This window comes from Leptonychotes weddellii, chromosome 15 (assembly GCF_054177405.1).
Source record: "Leptonychotes weddellii isolate Sample4059 chromosome 15, ASM5417740v2, whole genome shotgun sequence".
In the NCBI taxonomy this organism is placed as follows: Eukaryota; Metazoa; Chordata; class Mammalia; order Carnivora; family Phocidae; genus Leptonychotes; species Leptonychotes weddellii.
Window position 1 is genome coordinate 5,103,024 of NC_138383.1, and position 19,014 is coordinate 5,122,037.

A 19,014-nucleotide genomic window follows, 5' to 3' on the forward strand; every position below is an offset into this window, starting at 1 on the left:
ACGTCCAGCAGCCTGGCCGGGGGGGACACCAGTCAGCACGCGGCTCCCAGCGGGACCGCGACAGGCCCCGCTTCCCCACGTCCTTCCCCAGCTCACCTGACGATGTTGGGGTGCTTAAGCTCTTTGAGCAGGGAGATCTCCCTGATGGCCGTGCTTGGGACTCCCTCGGTTTCCCTGCAGGGCAGGAGCGGACAACAGTGGCGGCAGCGACCCGGGAGGGGTGCGTCTGCCCCGGGGGAGGCACCCGTGAGGTCCGCGTTCCTAAGAACGGCCTGGCCCCCCAGAGACGGGGCACTGGGCTCCCCAGCACCTCCTGACACCACCCAGGGCCCGGGGCAAAGCGTGGCCGGAATGCGGACGTGAGGGCCGGACGTGAGGGCCGCCCGGGCGCCCTCAGACGTGGAGGTGAGGGGCAGGGGCCGCCCCTGGGGCGGGGTGTCTCGGGGGCCGCGGCGGCACTCACAGATCCAGCCTGATCTTCTTGAGGGCCACGAGCTGCCCTGTCTCCTTGTTCTTGGCCTTATACACCACCCCATAGGTGCCCTCTCCGATCTTCTCCACCTTCTGGAACACATCCATAGCCGCAGAGCTGCCCAGGAAACAGAGGGCGCCTGGGGCATTCACCGCCACACCCAGCAGCCCCGCCGCCCCTCCGGCCCCCACAGAACACCCTGCCCAGCCGCCCCCCGGGCCCAGGCCCGCCTCTGCGCCCCCCAACCCCAGGAGCCCGCCCGGCCCAGGCAGGAAGGTGCCCCAGCTACGGAGCGCAGGAGGGCCCAAACTTCTCAGCAGAGCCCCTGCCTCGGCCCAGGCTCTGGGGGGTGAAGGCTACCCGGAAGGGCAGCCTGGGGGGCTGGAGTCAGCCCCAGGGCAGAAGTCAGGGGTTGGGAAGGGTTTCTGGAGCCACACTCCTGCCCTAGGCCGCACGGCCAGGGTGAGGGGCTGGGCCCCAACTGTCTGGGACGCTCGGCCTCCTCTGAGGGCAGAACTTCGGTGGGGGCAGCCCCCCTGCATCCTGAGCCCACCACCCCGGGCCCTGGGGGCCCCTAACACCCCTCCCACAAACCCCAGCCCAGAATTCACCAGAAACCCTGCGCTCCTGGGGCCTCACTGCCGGCAGGCTGCCTGCTCCGCGGCTCCCCCTCCTGGCCCCCTCCGGCGCTGCACCACGTGCACACAACGCAAGGTCTCCCCCACTGGGGCCTTTATTCATGAGGACCTTCCAGAACCCTCCATATCCCCCCTCGAGGCTCAGGTCCCAGCACCCCACAGCTCAGCCTCCAGCAGGCTCCTAGCGGGGAGGGGGGGGAGGTGTCCAGAACAATCCAAATTAGCAACCCCTCCGCTTCGGTCCAGCTCCAGAAAAAGGCTGTCACTCTGGGGAAGGTCCTGCATCTTCTCTGCTCAGGCATCTCCAGTGGGCTTGGCCTCAGGAGCAGGCTGGGGGGGGACGGTTGCCAGGAACTGCCATTTGCTCCTGGCCGTTGTCCCTCTCTTGCTGGTACCTCCTCTGCTCCCGGACGGCTTGTTCCAACAAGGGGAGATTCATTCCTTCCACACAGGTCAGCACCCGGGCCTTCACCACGGAGCCTCCATCTGAAAGACACAAGCACGAGGCACTAGCAGTGACTGACCCCCGTGTCAGCAACACACCCCACGGACGCATTCCAGCTGTTTCCCCCGGACTCACTCTCAGGATGAGTTTGAAGGATGGCATTCGGACACTGGTAATCTTTCTCTACTTGGGCTTCAGAACGGTGGGCCTGCCGCACACTAACCCCACACGTGTCTGGAGCTTAGGGGAGAGCCTGAAAATCCCACTTCTCCATGGAGGAAGGGCCAGATAGATGTCCCCTCTAACGTCCGTCCTTTGTCATCTTAATTCCCGCCACCTTCCCTGCCCCAAGTGCCCAGGGTTGAGGAGGGGTCGCAATCACCATCCCAGTTCTCCATTTGTACTAAGGGAAGGGCCTCCTTGGCATACTGGGCCCCACTGGCATTGAAAATTGGGGCAAACAGAACCCCATAATTAGTAAATCCAAGGGGGGCGTTTGGCCTTGTAGAGGTAAGTCATCCCACCCTGGACGAGGGGCTGGGAGGTGCTTCTAACACACTGCTGTGTTGACCTGATGGAAAGATCTGTCAACGTGCAGGTGACATCAAGCAGGAGAGACATCTGGGCCTGCCCTAACAGGTTTTTTTTTTTAAGTAGGCTCCACGTGAGTTGAGAGAACAACCCCAAGATCAAGTAGTCAGATGCTCGACCAACTGAGCCACCCAGGAGCCCCGTTTTTTTAATTTTTTTCATCCATGTTCTTTATGCTCTCTGGTCACGTCAACAAACATAATCAGTGTTCTAGGACATCCTGTTTCCTTTGATGCGGTTTTGAGATACAGCCTCTCTGGTTAGATAGGTCATGCCTTGCCTTCCTCCTAGTCTAGACCACTTTCTTTCTTCTTTTCCTTGTTTCTTTCCTTCCTTTCCTTTCCTTCTTTCCTTCTTTCCTTTTCTTCCTACCTCCCTCCCTCCCTCCTACTCACTCTCTCTTTCTTTTTTCAAGTAGGCTCTACACCCAATGTGGGGCTTGACCCTGGCATGGGGCTCAATTTCATGACCTGAGCCGAAACCAAGAGGCAGATGCTTAACTGACTAAGCCACCCAGGCACCCTGCACAGAACTTTCCTTACATGATGCCTATCAGCTCTTTCCTCCCATCAGCCTGGGGAAACCCGCCCTCCTAGATTTATATTGAGGAACATGTTGTTTCTCCCTGTGAATGAAAAATATTATTAAACATGGAAGTGACCTTAAGAAATATGATTATCACAAGGGACAAACTGGGCAATTCCTTTTTTTTTTTTTAAAGATTTCATTTATTTATTTGAGAGAGAGAATGAGATAGAGAGAGCATGAGAGGGGGGAGGGTCAGAGGGAGAAGCAGATTCCCTGCCGAGCAGGGAGCCCGATGCGGGACTCGATCCTGGGACTCCAGGACCATGACCTGAGCCGAAGGCAGTCGCTTAACCAACTGAGCCAACCAGGTGCCCAAACTGGGCAATTCTGTCAGTCCATCTGCAGGTCCTTGTAACTGGGATACAAGAACAGCGTTTGAAGAAATAACTGCAGGGAGGGGAGAAGAGAATCTACAGACAAGATGGCTAGAGAGTCCTTTAGGGGAATTTTTTTCAAGCTTAACGAATTCAGAGCAACAGAGGGACTGAATGCCAAGGGCAGTGGGAATGCAGTGGGTGGAGGCATGGGTAGGAGAGAGGGAAGGGGTGATGGAAAGAACAGACCTTTTAGGATGTCTGTCCGAGCAGGGAAGGAGGGTCAGAGCGAGGTAGGGATACAGAGCAGAAAATGATGACACTGTTATTATTTTAATATAGAAGAAGCTTGAGTGATTTATACGCTGAGAGGGAAGAGGCAGTGCTAACAGGTTAAGGACTCAGTTGAGAGGGCAAAGTCCCCATGGGAGGACAGCCATGAGTCACGCCGCAGGGGAGATGGGCCCTTCCTCCTCCCAGACGGGAAGAAAGGGGCCACTGGCGCGTGTGGACACGGGTAATTTTAGGAGGGGCTCTTGCTGCGGCCTCTGTTGGACCTGGGACTTAGGAGGTGAGGCAGTCTACTGAAAGGGGCGAGGAGGTGATGAAGTAGGGGTCTCCTGTGACAGGCGAGTGACGCATGGTGGGAGGGGGTGGACCGGGATGCGCATAAGGCCCTAGTGCAGGCAGTGGTGATGGAAGGCAAGGGCCGGAAACTTCCACCAGGAAAGGGGTTGCCATGGCAGCGAGGCCCGGCTGGAGCAGAGGAAAGTGAACAGGAGAGAAGGCAGGAGAAAAAGGAGCCCGAAGTGCACAGGTCCTGCGGGGCTGAAGAGCAGGGAGGTACCAGGAGTCAGGGCTGCGGTCCCAGGTGGCAGAGGCGTGGCCGTGGCTGTGGGAGGCAGAAGTGGGACAGAACCGGTTGGCCACAGAGAAGAACAAAGGTGTGAACGGCAAACCCGAGCGGCTAGCAGGCTGCTGGCCCCACCTCTGGGCCCTGCGGCGTGTGTGACCGGGAAGGCTGACCAGGCTCTACATGGGGATGGGAGGGGAGCTGTGGTCCTGGGAAAGAGCCAGGTTTCAGGCAGACGAGGGCGTAAAAAGCCTTTCAGGGAGGAGCGAAGGTTCCAGAAGACACAACAGGAAGGCTTGTAAGGGCAGGGACCAGCTAGAAGAAAACCAGACGGGTAGGATTTATGGCGAGGGCTCAAGGGCAGCCTCTCGCTATAGGCAAGGTCACCTACAGCCTGGGAATTCTCCTAGGAACTCCTAGGAAAGGCTGTGTCCCAACACCCCCACCCTGGGAGGGAGCCCTCAGGCTCTTGCTTGGTGCTCCAAGAACCTGTCAGAGCCAGTGGGTTTCTGGCAGGCATTTCTTCACCTTTTTGGTCTCCTCGGCTCGCTGTGTGCACAAATTTCGGGAAGGTGACTTTATTTTTCTTTTTAAGTTTTATTTATTTAATCTCTACACCCAACGTGGGGCTCGAATGCACGACCCCGAGATCAAGAATCACGTGCTCTTACGACTGAGCCGGCCAGGTGTCCCAGAAAGGTGACTTTAGGAGGCCTCTTGTCTGTCCTTAGAGTTGCTAACCTTGCCACCTGACAGATCTGTGTCTAGTTGATGTTTGTGCCCCCCTGGACTTAGGACCTGACCGGGACCAGACACACAGAGGTTTGAAAGCAGCCAGGCAGGAACGTTGCAGACCAGGGATCAGCAGCCACCTGCACACTCAGCCCACACTCTGGCCCTTCCTCCTCATGGCTCTTTACTTCCGTGTGTCAGTTTCAAACGATGAGCACGTCTTACTGAGAAATTAGAAATTTAGGGGGAAGTTTTTTCTTAAGAAAAAAAAAAAACCACACAGATTGTGATGAAAATAATGAGAAGCAGTCAAGTAGCCAGAGCCCAGGGAGAACGCTGCCTGACCCGAGGCTTGATCATTCAGGTTCAGGTTTGGGGGGCGGGGGCAAGGACACTTGAGAGTGTTGCTTGCTGCCTGTGCCTTCCAGATGCGTCGGGGCTGATCCATCTGCTTCTACAGCGGGGCCTTTGGGGGAGGCCCAGGTGTTGCTGGCTGATCCCTGCTGTACGGCGTTCCTGCCGTGCTTTCGTGGACCTTTCGTGGACCTTTCGTGGACCGATGGGAGCAGCCAGTGGTAACGATCCTTGCCTGGATTCATTATTTTGTCAGGACTTTTAAAGAAGTGCCTTTCGACATTTCCTGCATTTATGCACTGTGATTCTTCTCTCAAGAACATTTCCTCACCCACCGTGAGCCGTCCCTGAACTACAATCCATTCAGAAAAAGGCAGGGGAAAGAAGGTTTAATGCAACCAGGAGGAAGCAATCAGCCAATTCCAGACCCGAGCTCTCTAATAAATGGCATAAAAAAAAGGACAGAACTCTTACAGAGACTTGGGGTACGTAAGCCAAATGCAATAAATGGACTTTGGATCCTGATCGGAACTAACCCATTTTAAAAAGCCATGGAGGGGAAGGGAGTGAACATGGACAAGGTATCAGATTATATCAAGGGACAGCTGTTTTGTTGGGGATGACGGTGGCAGTGGTTGAGGCATATGAGGTGTTTACAGGGAAATGAAATGTCAGATTTGCACCAAAAGACACCAGCAAAATATTTGTATCTGTATTTGCAGTCGGGCCTTAGCATCCTGGACACTGGGCTGTGGGCTCCCGGGAGCTCCAAGGATGCACTGCAGGGCTGGGGGTACAGGAGAAAGCCTCAGGTGACCTAGGCTATAGTCAAAGTGGAAATCATTTGTGCAAAGGCCCTTTGTACCCATTCCCACCCTCACTCCTGATGCCTCTCTCAAATCAATAAGAGGGCAGGAATTCTGCAAGCTAGCTCAAAGGCTTAAGCCTGAATAAAGATGAACTTTGGGGCGCCTGGGTGGCTCAGTCGTTAAGCGTCTGCCTTCAGCTCAGGTCGTGATCCCAGGGTCCTGGGATCGAGCCCCGCATCGGGCTCCCTGCTCCGCGGGAAGCCTGCTTCTCCCTCTCCCACTCCCCCTGCTTGTGTTCCCTCTCTCGCTGTGTCTCTCTCTGTCAAATAAATAAAATCTTTAAAAAAAAAAAAAGATGAACTTTTATTAAATCAAAGATAAAAGTAAGCACCATCTAATAACATTTTTTCTAGCACATTTCATCCAGAGTTAAAAACCACCATGACTTTTAGGAAGGAAGTTGGTGTTATAAGGTAAGAAATAAATGTTTGCATCCTTCAATAGAGCAATTCTACTTTTAGGAAACTATCCTGAAGAAATAATCAGAAAATGGGGTGCCTAGGTGGCTCAGTCGTTAAGCGTCTGCCTTCAGCTCAGGTCATGATTGCAGGGTCCTGGGATCGAGCCCTACATCGGGCTCCCTGCTCCGTGGGAAGCCTGCTTCTCCCTCTCCCACTCCCTCTGCTTGTGTTCCCCTCTCTCGCTATGTCTCTCTCTGTCAAATAAATAAATAAAATCTTAAAAAAAAAAAAAGAATCAGAAAATGGACAAAGACAGTGCATGAGGATATTAACTGTAGCATTTTTAATATATATGGAGGTATACAGTTTTTTTTTATTTTTTATTTTTATTTTTCTAAGTAGGCTCCATGCCCAGCATGGAGCCCAATGCAGGGCTTGAACTCACGACCCTGAGATCAAGACCTGAGTTGAGATCAAGAGTCAGACACTTAACCAACTGAGCCACCCAGGCGCCCCAAAAGATACAATTTTTTTTTTTAAGGTTTTATTTATTTGACAGAGAGAGACACAGCGAGAGAGGGAACACAAGCAGGGGGAGTGGGAGAGGGAAAGGGAGAAGCAGGCTTCCTGCTGAGCAGGGAGCCCAGTGAGGGACTCGATCCCAGGACCCTGAGACCATAACCTGAGCCGAAGGCAGACGCTTAACAACTGAGCCACCCAGGCGCCCCAAAAGATACATTTTTTAAAACGTTCTTCCCCCTCTGGCTATAAAAGCAATACATCTTCATTGTAAAATGCTAACACAAGTACAAAAAAATCCCACAGTCCCACCACCCAGAAATAACTGCTATTAACATTTTGGTGAATAATCTTTCAAACTTCTATGTATATAAAAAAAAGTATATTAGGTATGCCTGGCTGGCTCAGTCCACAGAGCATGTGACTCTTGATCTTGGGGTTTTAAGCTCAAGCCACACGTTGGGTGTAGAGATTACTTAAAAATAAAATCTTTAAAAAAAAAATGGGATCATACGATACATACTGTATTGTAAACTGCTTTTTCTTAGTAAGATATTGTGAACATCAGGGCACCTGGGTGGCTCAGCTGGTTGAGCATCCGACTCTTGATTCGGCTCAGGTCATGATGTCAGAGTCATGGGATTGAGCCCTGCACTGGGCTCTGCGCTAGGCATGGAGACTGCTTGGGATTCTCCTCTCCTTCTGCCTCTCCCTGCTTCCCCTCTCCCCGCTTCACCCCTGCTCACGCTCTCACGCGCTCTTTCTCAAAAAAAAAAAAGAAAATATTGTGCACATCTCTTCATGTCAACTGATAAAAATTTACAGCACCATTTTTAATGGCTGCACAATATCCTACTAACTGAATATACCATATTTCCTTTAACCAGTAAGTGCACGGTATATTTATAAGAGCAAAAAATGGAAACAATATAAATGTGCAATGGTCTTGTGAATTGATACACATCTAATCTATAAAATAGTATATAGCCATAAAACACTACATCTACAAAAATTTTAAAAACATGGGGAAATGTTTATGATACAATAGGAAGTCTAAATAACCAGATACAACATTACATATGATATCAACCATGTAAAGGAAGACGACACAGGGATAGCCAGCAGAGAGAGGCAAAGAATTCATTCAAGTACCTAGGTTTTAAAAAGCAACCTTCAACTCTTTTTTTTAAGATCTTATTCATCTAATTGAGATAGACAGTGAGAGAGAGAGAGAGCACAAGTGGGGTGGGGGGAGCAGTGGGAGAGGGAGAAGAAGACTCCCCACTGAGCAGGGAGCCCGATGCAGGAACTTGATCTCAGGACCCCGGGATCATGACCTGAGCCGAAGGCAGACGCTTCACCGACTGAGCCATCCAGGCGCCCTGCAACCTTCAACTCTTGATGCCGGAGAGATTCTGCCAGGTTTATGGGATTCCTTCCCTTCTATTTCTCTTACCCTGACTTCCTGGCCTGTTATTCCAGCCCCAGCCTCGCCTTGCCTTAGTTTTCTAATCTATGGAACAGCAACAATAAGACTCAGTTTAAAGACCTGGTGGGCAGGGGAGGGGGGAGTGGGGATGGGTTAGCCCGGTGATGGGTATTGAGGAGGGCATGTACTGCAGGGAGCGAAAACAATGAATCGTGGATCACCACATCAAAAACCAATGATGTATTGTATGGTGACTAACATAACGTAATAAAATTTAAAAAAATAAAAAATAAAGACCTGGTGGGCAAATTCAAAAAGATGGAAGCAAACTGTGTAGTACCAGGCCTGGCATGTGGTGGGCCTTCAGAAATTAGTGATTTCTCTCTTCTCTCACTTCCCTAGAGCAGGTCCACTGAGCCCGATCACATGTGTTTCCCATGAGTCCTTGAACTTGTGGGCTGATTTGGAAGGGAAGCTAGTCCTGTGGGAGACTCCTGTTGGGTCAGAAGCCAGGCCCAGTCCTAACCGAAGACTGCCCCACCCAGGACCCGGTGTGAAAAGGGAATGTGAAGCAATGGCTTACCCTGGTGCTCCAGCTCTCCAAGGACAAGGTATAGGGAGTCCTTCTGGGCTTGGAACGGCTCCACCAACTTGGTGCAGACCAGGATCTGGTGCTCATCAGATCCATGCTGAGCTCTCAGCGTCACTCGGGATTGGGTCATATCATAGAGGCACAGCCTGCAGGTCAGGGAAAGTGTGATCATTTTTGTCCAGAAAGAAAACAAACACAAAAAGCTCGAAAGGTTCTGGGAGGCCAATATACCCATGGGCCTCTGATCAGAGAAATAAAAATGGCAGCAACAAGTCAGAAAAATTGTTTCCAGTCTACATTATAAAGATATAAATTACATGCATTACAAGGCACCTGTTTATTTTTTATTTTTTTTTAAAGATTTTATTTATTTATTTGACAGAGAGAGAGACAGCTAGAGAGGGAACACAAGCAGGGGGAGTGAGAGAGGGAACACAAGCAGGGGGAGTGGGAGAGGGAGAAGCAGGCCTCCCGCCGGAGGAGGGAGAGAGGGAACACACACACTTGCTGTGCTCCCACTCCGTTTGTGTTCCCTCTCTCGCTGTCTCTCTCTGTCAAATAAATAAAATCTTTTAAAAAAATGATTTTATTTATTTACTTGAGAGAGAGAGCATGCGCAGGGGGAGTGGCAGAGGCAGAGGGAGAAGCAGACTCCCTGCCGAGCAGGGAGCGCGACGCGGGGCTCGATCCTAGGACCCTGGGACCATGACCTGAGCCAAATGGCAGACGCTTAACTGACTGAACCACCCAGGTGCCCTCGTTGTGGTTTTAATTTGCATTTCCCTGTGACTAATGATGTTGAGCATCTTTTCATGTGCTTATTATCCATTTGTGTATATATATATATATCTTTTTGGCATATGCAAAATTGTTTACTTTCTGTATGACCGCTAAGTGTTATGTATATCCTCTCTTGTGAAGTGTCTATTCAAGTCTTTGCCCTCCTCCTTTTTAACATTCTGTAACATATGCTTTTCCCCTCTGGTTCTACTTAGGTATAACTGAAATATAATAAACTATACATATTTAAGGTACACACTTTGACATTTGACATTTTATACACTTGAGCAACTGTCTGCACAATCAATAATGAACACATCGTTTCATCACCCTGAAAAGTTCCCTCTTGCATTTTCATATTCCTCCAACACACCAGAGCCAGGCAATCCTTGCAGGCAACTGGCCTGCTCTTTTTTCACTATAGATTGTTTTTGCATTTCCTAAACTTTTACATAAATGGAACCATACAACATCTAATTTTTTTTTTTGGCCTGGTTTCTTTCTTTCTTTTTTTTTTTAACGATTTTATTTTTTTAAAGTAATCTCTACACCCAACACGCAGCTTGAACTCACAACCCTGAGATCGAGAGTCACATGTTCTACTGACTGAGCCACCCAGGTGCCCCATCAACAGTCTTTTTAAATTCAGCCACTCTAGTGGGCATATAGGAGTACCTCGTTGTAGTTTTAATTTGCATTTCCCTAATGATACTATACATATGTGGTGTGAACACACACCCATCCACATATTCATGGACATCCATACACGAGCGTGTCTAAATTAATCACCAAAAGGTTAGCAACGGCTGTCCAGAGAGAGGGATTATGGGTGATTTTCACTTGCTTTCGTTACACTTTTATGGATTGTCTACTTTTTTCCAGTGAAAACATATTAATGTTTTAGCACTTAAAAAATAAGTTGAAAAGGGACGCCCGGCTGGCTCAGTCAGGGGTGCATGCGACTCTTGATCTTGGGGTCATGAGTTTAAGCCCCATGTTGGGTGTAGAAATTACTTGAATAAATAAAACTTCAAAAATTAAAGAAAAAAAACTAGACAAACTTATAATAACACCATTTTAATTGTTTTTTTCTGGCGGGGGGTGTGGGAGGCACTGAAACATCCCCCCACCCTATGAAAAAAACCATTCTCACCTGCCGAATGTTCTCAGTGTGCCCCCGTTGGGAACTTGGCCAGCACTGACTTCCCAGGGGAAGTAATAGATCCCAGGTTTGGGCAGCATCTCAAATAGCTGGGCGGGATTTCTGAAGATTCCTGACAAGCCAAGCAGACCACAAGACTGAGATTAGCAGATACCCAAGACCAGCAACACCTGAAAGGCTAGTTCCAGTGGCACTTTAGTATTTAAAGATATTTAAGAGTGGGAGTTTAATATTTAAGAGTGGTAGTTTAATATTCAAAAATTTTTTTGATCGGTTATGCATTCACTAATTTATTTATTTATTTATTTGACAGAGAGAGACACAGCGAGAGAGGGAAGACAAGCAGGGGGAGTGGGAGAGGAAGAAGCTGAGCAAGGAGCCCGACGTGGGGCTTGATCCCAGAATCCTGGGATCACAACCCGAGCCGAAGGCAGACCCCCAACGAATGAGCCACCCAGGCGCCCCATTCACTAATTTAAAAAAGCAAAATGATATAACCTGGGAGATGCAGTCTGTTGGGTGTGGGAATCTTGGGTTTCGGCTTGGGTCATGATCTCGGGGGGTGAGATCAAGCCCCGTGTCAGGTTCCTTGCTCTGCACGGAGTCTGCTTGAAACCTCTCTCTCTCTCCCTCTGCCCCACGAGCAACCCCCATGCATACGCACCCTTTCTCTCTCAAATAAATAAGTAAATCTTAAAACAAAACAAAAAAAACTACGTGGAGAACTGTCGTCCCACTCCGATCCCTCTGCAATCCAGTCCCACCCTGATCCCCGCGAAGAGGGGTCTATAAAAGGACAGACAGTATCTCACCATCTCTCACAACTATTCAATGTTGCCGTAATAGTATGAAGACAGTCACAGACAATACACAGAGAAAAGAGTGAGACTTGCTCCTTAGGCTTTATTTACAAAAACATGCAATGAGCTGGATCTGATCTGTGTTGAAGTTTGCCAACCCTGGCCCTTAAAGAAAATCATTTTTATTTATTTCTTATGTAACCTTCCAGGGTTTCATTATGCAAACAATAACAAAGATATTTATTTCCCCTCTACACTCTAAATTTTTTTTTTTTTTAAGATTTTATTTATTTGAGAGCGAGCGAGCACAAGCAGGGGTTCGGGAGGGACAGACGGAGAGAATCTCAAGGAGACTCCACACCCATCACACAGCGTGCAGCCAGACTCGGGGCTCAGTCTCATGACCCTGAAATCATGACCTGAGCCAAAATCAAGAGTAGGATATTTAACCGACTAAGCCACCAGGTGCCTAACCCCTTCCCTCTATACTATATATGCTGTTCTGTATTTTGATTTTTTTCACCTAATGTATTTTTTTAAGATTTTATTTACTTAGAGAGAGAAAGAGAGCGAGAGCACAAGCAGGGGGAGTGGCAGAGAGAGAAGCAGGCTCCCTGCTGAGCAAGGAGCCCGATGTGGGACTCGATCCAGGACTTGGGATCATGACCTGAGCTGAAGGCAGACGCTTAACCAACTGAGCCACCCAGATGTCCCAATATATTTTGACATTCTTTCATAATTGTACATAAAGTGAGTTTTCCTTTTTTTTTAGTAGGCTCCACACCCATCGCAGAGCTCAGGGGGGGCCTGAACCAATGACCCTGAGATCAAGACCGGAGCTGAGATCAAGAGTTGGACGCCCAACTGACGGAGCCACCCAGATGCCCCTACAGGTTTGTTTTTTTAAATATAAATCTAAAACTATTCTAAAATAAAAAGGTTATTAAAAAAAAAAAAATGAAGACCCCAGGGTGCCAGGGTGGCCCCCTTCCGTTTGGGTTTCTCTGATGTTTTTCTCATGGTTAGACTAGGGTTATGAGTTTTGTTAGTAATTTTAAAAAGAGAAAACATTGGTTTAATAAGTCATGTGATAATAATGCAAAGGACACTTGGCAGGCTTTTTAAGATGAGGCATCGTATGCACTCATATGGCAGGATCGCCAAGATAGACCATCAGGGAAAAAGGTAAGGAGCAGGCATGTACATAAAATATGTACATCTGTGTATGTGTGAAAGAACACTCCAGAACATTAGGATCCATGTGTAGAAAATGTTAGGGAAGTGGGGATTCAGGAATAATTATTCAGTGACAAAGGAACCCTGGGGGCGCCTGGGTGGCTCAGATGGTTAAGCGTCTGCCTTCGGCTCAGGTCATGGTCCCAGGGTTCTGGGATCGAGTCCCGCATCGGGCTCCCTGCTAGGCGGGGAGCCTGCTTCTCCCTCTGCCTCTGCCTCTCTCTCTCTCTCTGACTTTCATGAATAAATAAAATAAAACATTAAAAAAAAAAAAAAAGGAACCCTGAAGGTGATAGGCTTCAACTGTTTAACAGGCTAAACCAAGGGAGACAGAAACACAAGAAATGTCAATGAAATCATCCCAAGTAAGATCCTTGCAGAAGCCAGATGATACAGCTTTAGCACAGAAGCTTAATATTAGGGGAGCCCGGGTGGCTCAGCTGGTTAAGCGTCTGACTCTTGATCTCAGCCCAGGTCTTGATCTCAGGGTCATGAGTTCAAGCCCCACGTTGGGATCTGCACTGGGCATAGAGCCTACTTAATTAAAAAAAAAAAGGTAAAAGAAACTTAATGTTACCTAGAACCTTGCATAACAGGTGTTAATACCCTCTAACGAGGTCATCAGGCACTGTCACTGGTCAATGTTCAAGGATCATTTCAAGTCAGAACAACAGCACAGGGCAAATGGCCAAGGCCTAGTCCTATTGCCCTAAGTGCAGATGTTCTATATCCCTGCGACCAGGGAGTGGAGCCATTCCTGGACCCAGAAATGAGAGAGCCCCCAAATCATCTTTGTCATGAGAGAGAAGCAAAAAACAAAACAAAGCAAAACCAAAAATCAGCCAAGAGAAGAAAAAAAATGTATTGGTTCCTGTTTTGGGATAATGGGGACAATTCTGTCCCATCTAGCAAAAAGGTAAAAACTTAGACTCTTTTTTTATTTTTATTTTTTTTTAAGATTTTATTTATTTATTTGACAGAGAGAGAGATAGCGAGAGCAGAAACACAAGCAGGGGGAGTGGGAGAGCGAGAAGCAGGCTTCCTGCCGAGCAGGGAGCCCGATGTGGGACTCGATCCCAGGACCCTGGGATCATGACCTGAGCCGAAGGCAGACGCTTAACGACTAAGCCACCCAGGCACCCTAGACTCTTTTTGTAAAAAGTAATTTTTCTAGGGGTACCTGGGTGGCTTAGTCGGTTAAGCGTCCGACTCGGCTTCTGCTCCGGTCCTGTGTGATCTCAGGGTCCCAGGCTTGAGCCCTGCATTCGGCTCTGTGCTCAGTGGTGAGTCTACTTGAGGATTCTCTCCCTCTACCCCTCCCCCCACCCCCTTCCCCATCTAAAATAAATAAATCTTTTTTTTTAAATTTTTTTTTTTTAAGGTTTTTATTTATTCAACAGAGAGACAGAGAGCACAAGTAGGCCGAGCGGCAGGCAGAGGGAGAGGGAGAAGCAGGCTCCCCGCCGAGCAGGGAGCCCGACGCGGGGCTCGATCCCAGGACCCTGGGATCATGACCCGAGCTGAAGGCAGCCGCTTAACCGACTGAGCCACCCAGGTGCCCCTAAAATAAATAAATCTTAAAATTTTTCTACTCTCAAGTACCACATATACTATAAACTAAGCTATAAATAACTATGTCATTAAATTTATTTTTATTTTTTATTTTATTCATACAGTAGAATTGACTCTTTGGAGGGGTATATGCTTTTGCAAATTTCAACCTCATTGATTTTTTTTCAAGTTTACTTATTTATTTAAGTAATCTCTATGCCCAACACAGGGCTCAAACCCACAACCCTGAGATCAAGAGTAGCATGCTCTTCTGACTGAACCAGCCAGGCGCCCCATCATTGATTATTCATTCATCCATTTCTTTATGTTTAAAGATTTTATTTATTATTTATTTATTATTTATTTGAGAGAGAAAGCGTGCAGGAGTGGGGTGAGGGGCAGAGGGAGAGGGAGAAGCAGACTCCCCGCTGAGCAGGGAGCCTGATTAAGGGTTCAATCCCAGGACCCTGAGATCATGACCTAAGCCAAAGGCAGACACCTGACTGACTGAGCCACCCAGGTACCCCAGTTTTTAATTTTATTTATTTTTTAAAGATTTATTTATTTTTGGGGGGGTGAAGGGCAGAGGGAGAGAATCATCAAGCAGACTCCCCGCTGAGTGCAGAGCCCTATGCAGGGCTCAATCCCACAACCCATTAGATTACGACCTGATCTGAAACCAAGAGCCAGATGCCCATCCAACTGAGCCACCCAGGCGCCCCACCCCTGATTTTTTTTTTTTCAAGCAAAAGTTGCTATGTGTTTATTAAGACATTTCTGTTAATTTCCTTAAGCGCAGCTGGCTCAGTAAATCATTATCCATATACCATCAGACATGCAAGAAAGTTTCTGAGAAGCTGTATCAAGGCTGGCTTTTCTTATGGCTTAGCCAGGTTTCCGTCTGAGTAATAATCTGTACTGTAGCGCTTTGCCCTTTCCATTCCCCAAGGCAAAACATCCACTGCTGGGAGAAAAATCCACAGTATGAACAAGAGAAATAGGCTTCTTTTTTTAACGACTGGGAAATTTGAAAAATACCGTACAGGAAGGATGGGAAAGATGGTGACCCGATTTGACTGCTTCTTTCATTTTTTTCCGAAGCAATTGGTAAGATATCTATGGTAGGACTGAAGGTCAGAAAAGTAATACCTATAAGTAAGTTCATGATAGCTTTTATCAGCTTTGGGTTTCTTTCTTGGAGATAAGAATCTTCATTGTAGGGGCACCTGGGTGGCTCAGTCATTAAGCATCTGCCTTCAGCTCGGGTCATGATCCAGCTCAGGTCATGATCCCAGGGTCCTGAGATTGAGCCCCGCATTGGGCTCCCTGCTCAGCGGGGAGTCTGCCTCTCCCTGTGCCCCCCACCCACCGCTCATGCGTGCTCTCACTCTTGCTCTCAAAAATTAATAAATAAAATCTTTTAAAAAAATTCATATTGAGGGGCGCCTGGGTGGCTCAGTTGGTTAAGCGACTGCCTTCGGCTCAGGTCATGATCCTGGAGTACCGGGATCGAGTCCCGCATCGGGCTCCCTGCTCAGCGGGGAGTCTGCTTCTCCCTCTGACCCTCCTCCCTCTCGTGCTCTCTCTCATTCTCTCTCTCGCAAATAAAAAAAAAAAAAAATTCATATTGAATTTATGCACTTCACTCCCTCCACAGTCCAAGCTTTCATTAGCTTTGAAACTGGTCTGTTTCCACTATTTTCCTTCTATTGCTCACTCTTTTCAGAACAACCACAGTGATATTTTAAAATGGAAACTATGCCACAGGGAGTACTTTCTGCCAGAACCTCAAGTCTGAATCTAACAATGCCTCTAGATACAACCAACAGCTTACAGAAAATACAGAAACCGAGGAACAAATCAAAGACATCACAGAGATGGTAAAATCCAGATTGTGGGAAATTCAATGCGAAAAATGACCTACCTTTTTCTTCTGTTTCTTTCTTTCTTTTTTTTTAAGGTCACACTAGGTGTGACCCTGAGATCAAGACCTAAGCCACCCAGGTGCCACTTGACCTAGCTTTTTCAACAAATAAGTTGAAGAAAAAAATTGTACAGTGGAAACCTATACATTAAAAGAGACTTAAGATTCTTATCAACCAACTGCAATGTGCAGAATTTGTTTGGACCCTGATTTGAACTAACTAACTGTAGACAATTTTTTATGAAACATTTGAATATCGATTGTAATGACCACAAGACATTTTTGTTAATATTTCCAATTGTGATAATGGTATTGGGATTGTGTTAAAAATAGTTTAAAGATACATACTAAAAGTCTTTATGGATATGATATCCGATTTGCTTTAAGTTAACATGGAGGGGAATTGGGTGAAGGTACAGTGGATAATTATTGGACCTGGGTGAAAAGTAGATGTTTATTTTATTATTCCTTCTACCTTTGTACATGTTTGAACAGTTCCACAATTAATATTTAAAAATGTAAATCAAGTCACAAAACCCCACTGAAAATCAATTAAAGGCTTCCTATTATAAATTCCTATTAAAATTTAAAGTCTTTGTGTTGGCCCACAGTGCCACATGGGGTCTGCACCTGGCCTACCTCTCGGCTCTGACGTTTGCCATCACACCTCCTCTAGCTCACGCTCACCCTCAGGACCTGCATACTTGCTCTTCCTCAGACTTGAGCAGTCTTCCCCAGACCTTCACATAACTGGTTCTCTTTCCCTATTTAGGTCTCAGTTCATCCTCCGACTCCTCAGCAAGGCCTTCCCTGTTCACCCTATCTAAATTAGCATTCTCCACCACCCCCAGTCCCTCTATCCCCTTAGCTTGATTTATTTTCTTCATTGTAGTTTACTAAGTAATAGAATTTCAGAGTGTGATTTGTTTACTTCTTTAATGCCTGTCTCCCACTAGATTATCAGCTCCATGAGGGCATTATTCCTCACAGTATCCCCTGTGCCTAAAACCATGTCTGGGCATTATGAAATATTTATTGAATAGAATGTATTCATGAAGATCATCTACCCCTACACTCAACCTGGACACAGAGAACCCAAACCACATCTTACTGCCTACATTAACAGAACTTTGTGGTCCTATGCCTTCATTAGCATTTTTTTTTTTTTTAACTCTTCTTGACTGTCCAGCCCAGGCAAATGGTTTAACCATTAACAGCCAGTTTGCCTTCTGAGGTTATCTGAATTCCCTCGCCTTGACGTTTCCACCAATTTTCTACTGTTGTACAGGGGTTCTTACCCAGTCCTGAAATGAAAGACACGCCTTAGACTAAACTTCCAACTCTCAATAAATTCTGGCCTTACCTTCTCCTAGACACTGCCAAAGGTTTGCCAAGTAGTGTTTGTCCTTACCTGAGTAAGCAATCACCTCACCTTCGTCTTATGATGTTGTGTTGTGGTATCTGGAGAGGGGGCTTTTGACAAGAGGACTACAATCCAAACACAGCAGCCAAACTAAGTATTTTAACGCCGGGGAGCATGAAAAACATAATCAGTAACAGTGCCTTGCCCTGATATATTGGAGTTTGGGGCAAAAGGAAAAATCAGTAATAATGATCTTGTCTTTATTAATCTTGATTAGTGCTCCCTTAAATTATATCGGAGGTGAATGCCTCATTTACCTTACCGTATTCCCGGTACTGTTACTAAAAACTGATGCAATAAATAACAGAGTATGAAGTGCACAGTTTTAAAAAATCTGTGGATTTTTTATGTGGATTCATATGTTGTTTGAAGTTGTAAGGGTATATTAGGGAGAGATAAAGGAGATGGTGTAGTGTGCTCTATCTTCATTAAGTATTAAGTCAAAAGGTAACTAAAGCAAGAGCTAGCATGTATTTTATGTAATCAGAATTAAAAACACAACTGGTTAAAAGTGGCTGCCTCTGAGGATGGGGAGCTCTTGCTTTTTATTACAAATTTTCCGATACTAGGTTTCCTAAACATGGACATCTATAACTTTAACGACGACGGTGGTGATAACTGTGAAAGCAAAAAAAGTCTGGATTCCAAGACTTCTAAACGGCCAGCTCGGCCACATTCTGGTCCACACCCACCCCATTAATGGGGAGGAGGGCCCGCAATCCCACACCCAGCTCCCCGAAGCCAATGCTTCTGGCAGCAAGGATGCCATTATCTGAACAAAAGATTACTGGAGGCCTCTTCCCCGGCGACTTTCGTCCTCCTCCTTTTTTTCTCCAATTTGGGAGGGTCTGGGGAAACCCTACGACAACCCTCCCCAGCAGCGCCGCGCGGCCCAGAAGTTCAAACCACCCCACCCCCGGCCCCCACCAACGACCTTCAGCCCTCGGGAGGCCTCTACAGGCGGACCCGGAAGCGGCGGGACCGACACGTCCCAAGGCGCAGGCGCAATCCTCCTCAGCCGCGTTGTCCCGCCCCTTCCCTACCTCCTCGCCAACCTATCGGGGCGTCGCGGCAGCTTCGGGTTCCCTCTTTCCGCCTCGCGCGATCGCGTGACGAGGGAGGGGCGGGTTACCAGGAGCGCCTGGCTTTCCTCCCTCCCCGCCCCCGGGGCAATTTCTTGACGGTCTTCCCGGGTTGCCTCCCGGGGGGGGGGGCCGCTCTAGGACGCCCCTGGACGAGAGCGGAGGACTCGCCCGCCCCGCAGCCGCGTACGGTCACCACGCCCGCGCCGGCGCCGCTCCGCCTCCGCCGCGGTCGCTAGCGCGCCCACCGGCCGCGGTG

General features: G+C 48.0%; 2 protein-coding genes across 2 annotated transcripts in view; both read right to left on the reverse strand.

Annotated features, from left to right (window-relative positions):
* Positions 1–579, reverse strand: part of CDK3 (cyclin dependent kinase 3) — a 3,488-nt gene extending 2,909 nt beyond the window's left edge. Inside the window, exons 1-2 of the mRNA XM_081805948.1 lie at positions 464–579; positions 97–174 (exon numbers count right to left, since the gene is read on the reverse strand). Of these exons, the coding sequence (XP_081662074.1) occupies positions 97–174; positions 464–579 (194 nt within the window). The remainder of the gene's footprint in view (positions 1–96; positions 175–463) is intronic.
* Positions 580–1,182: 603 nt separating this feature from the next.
* Positions 1,183–18,981, reverse strand: TEN1 (TEN1 subunit of CST complex). The gene is made up of 4 exons (XM_081804468.1): positions 18,608–18,981; positions 10,731–10,851; positions 8,789–8,943; positions 1,183–1,596 (listed from the first exon to the last, which is right to left on the reverse strand). The coding sequence occupies exons 2-4, from the start codon at positions 10,817–10,819 to the stop codon at positions 1,430–1,432; spliced, it is 411 nt and encodes a 136-aa protein (XP_081660594.1). The 5' UTR covers positions 10,820–10,851; positions 18,608–18,981; the 3' UTR covers positions 1,183–1,429.
* Between the last annotated feature and the right edge of the window lie 33 nt (positions 18,982–19,014).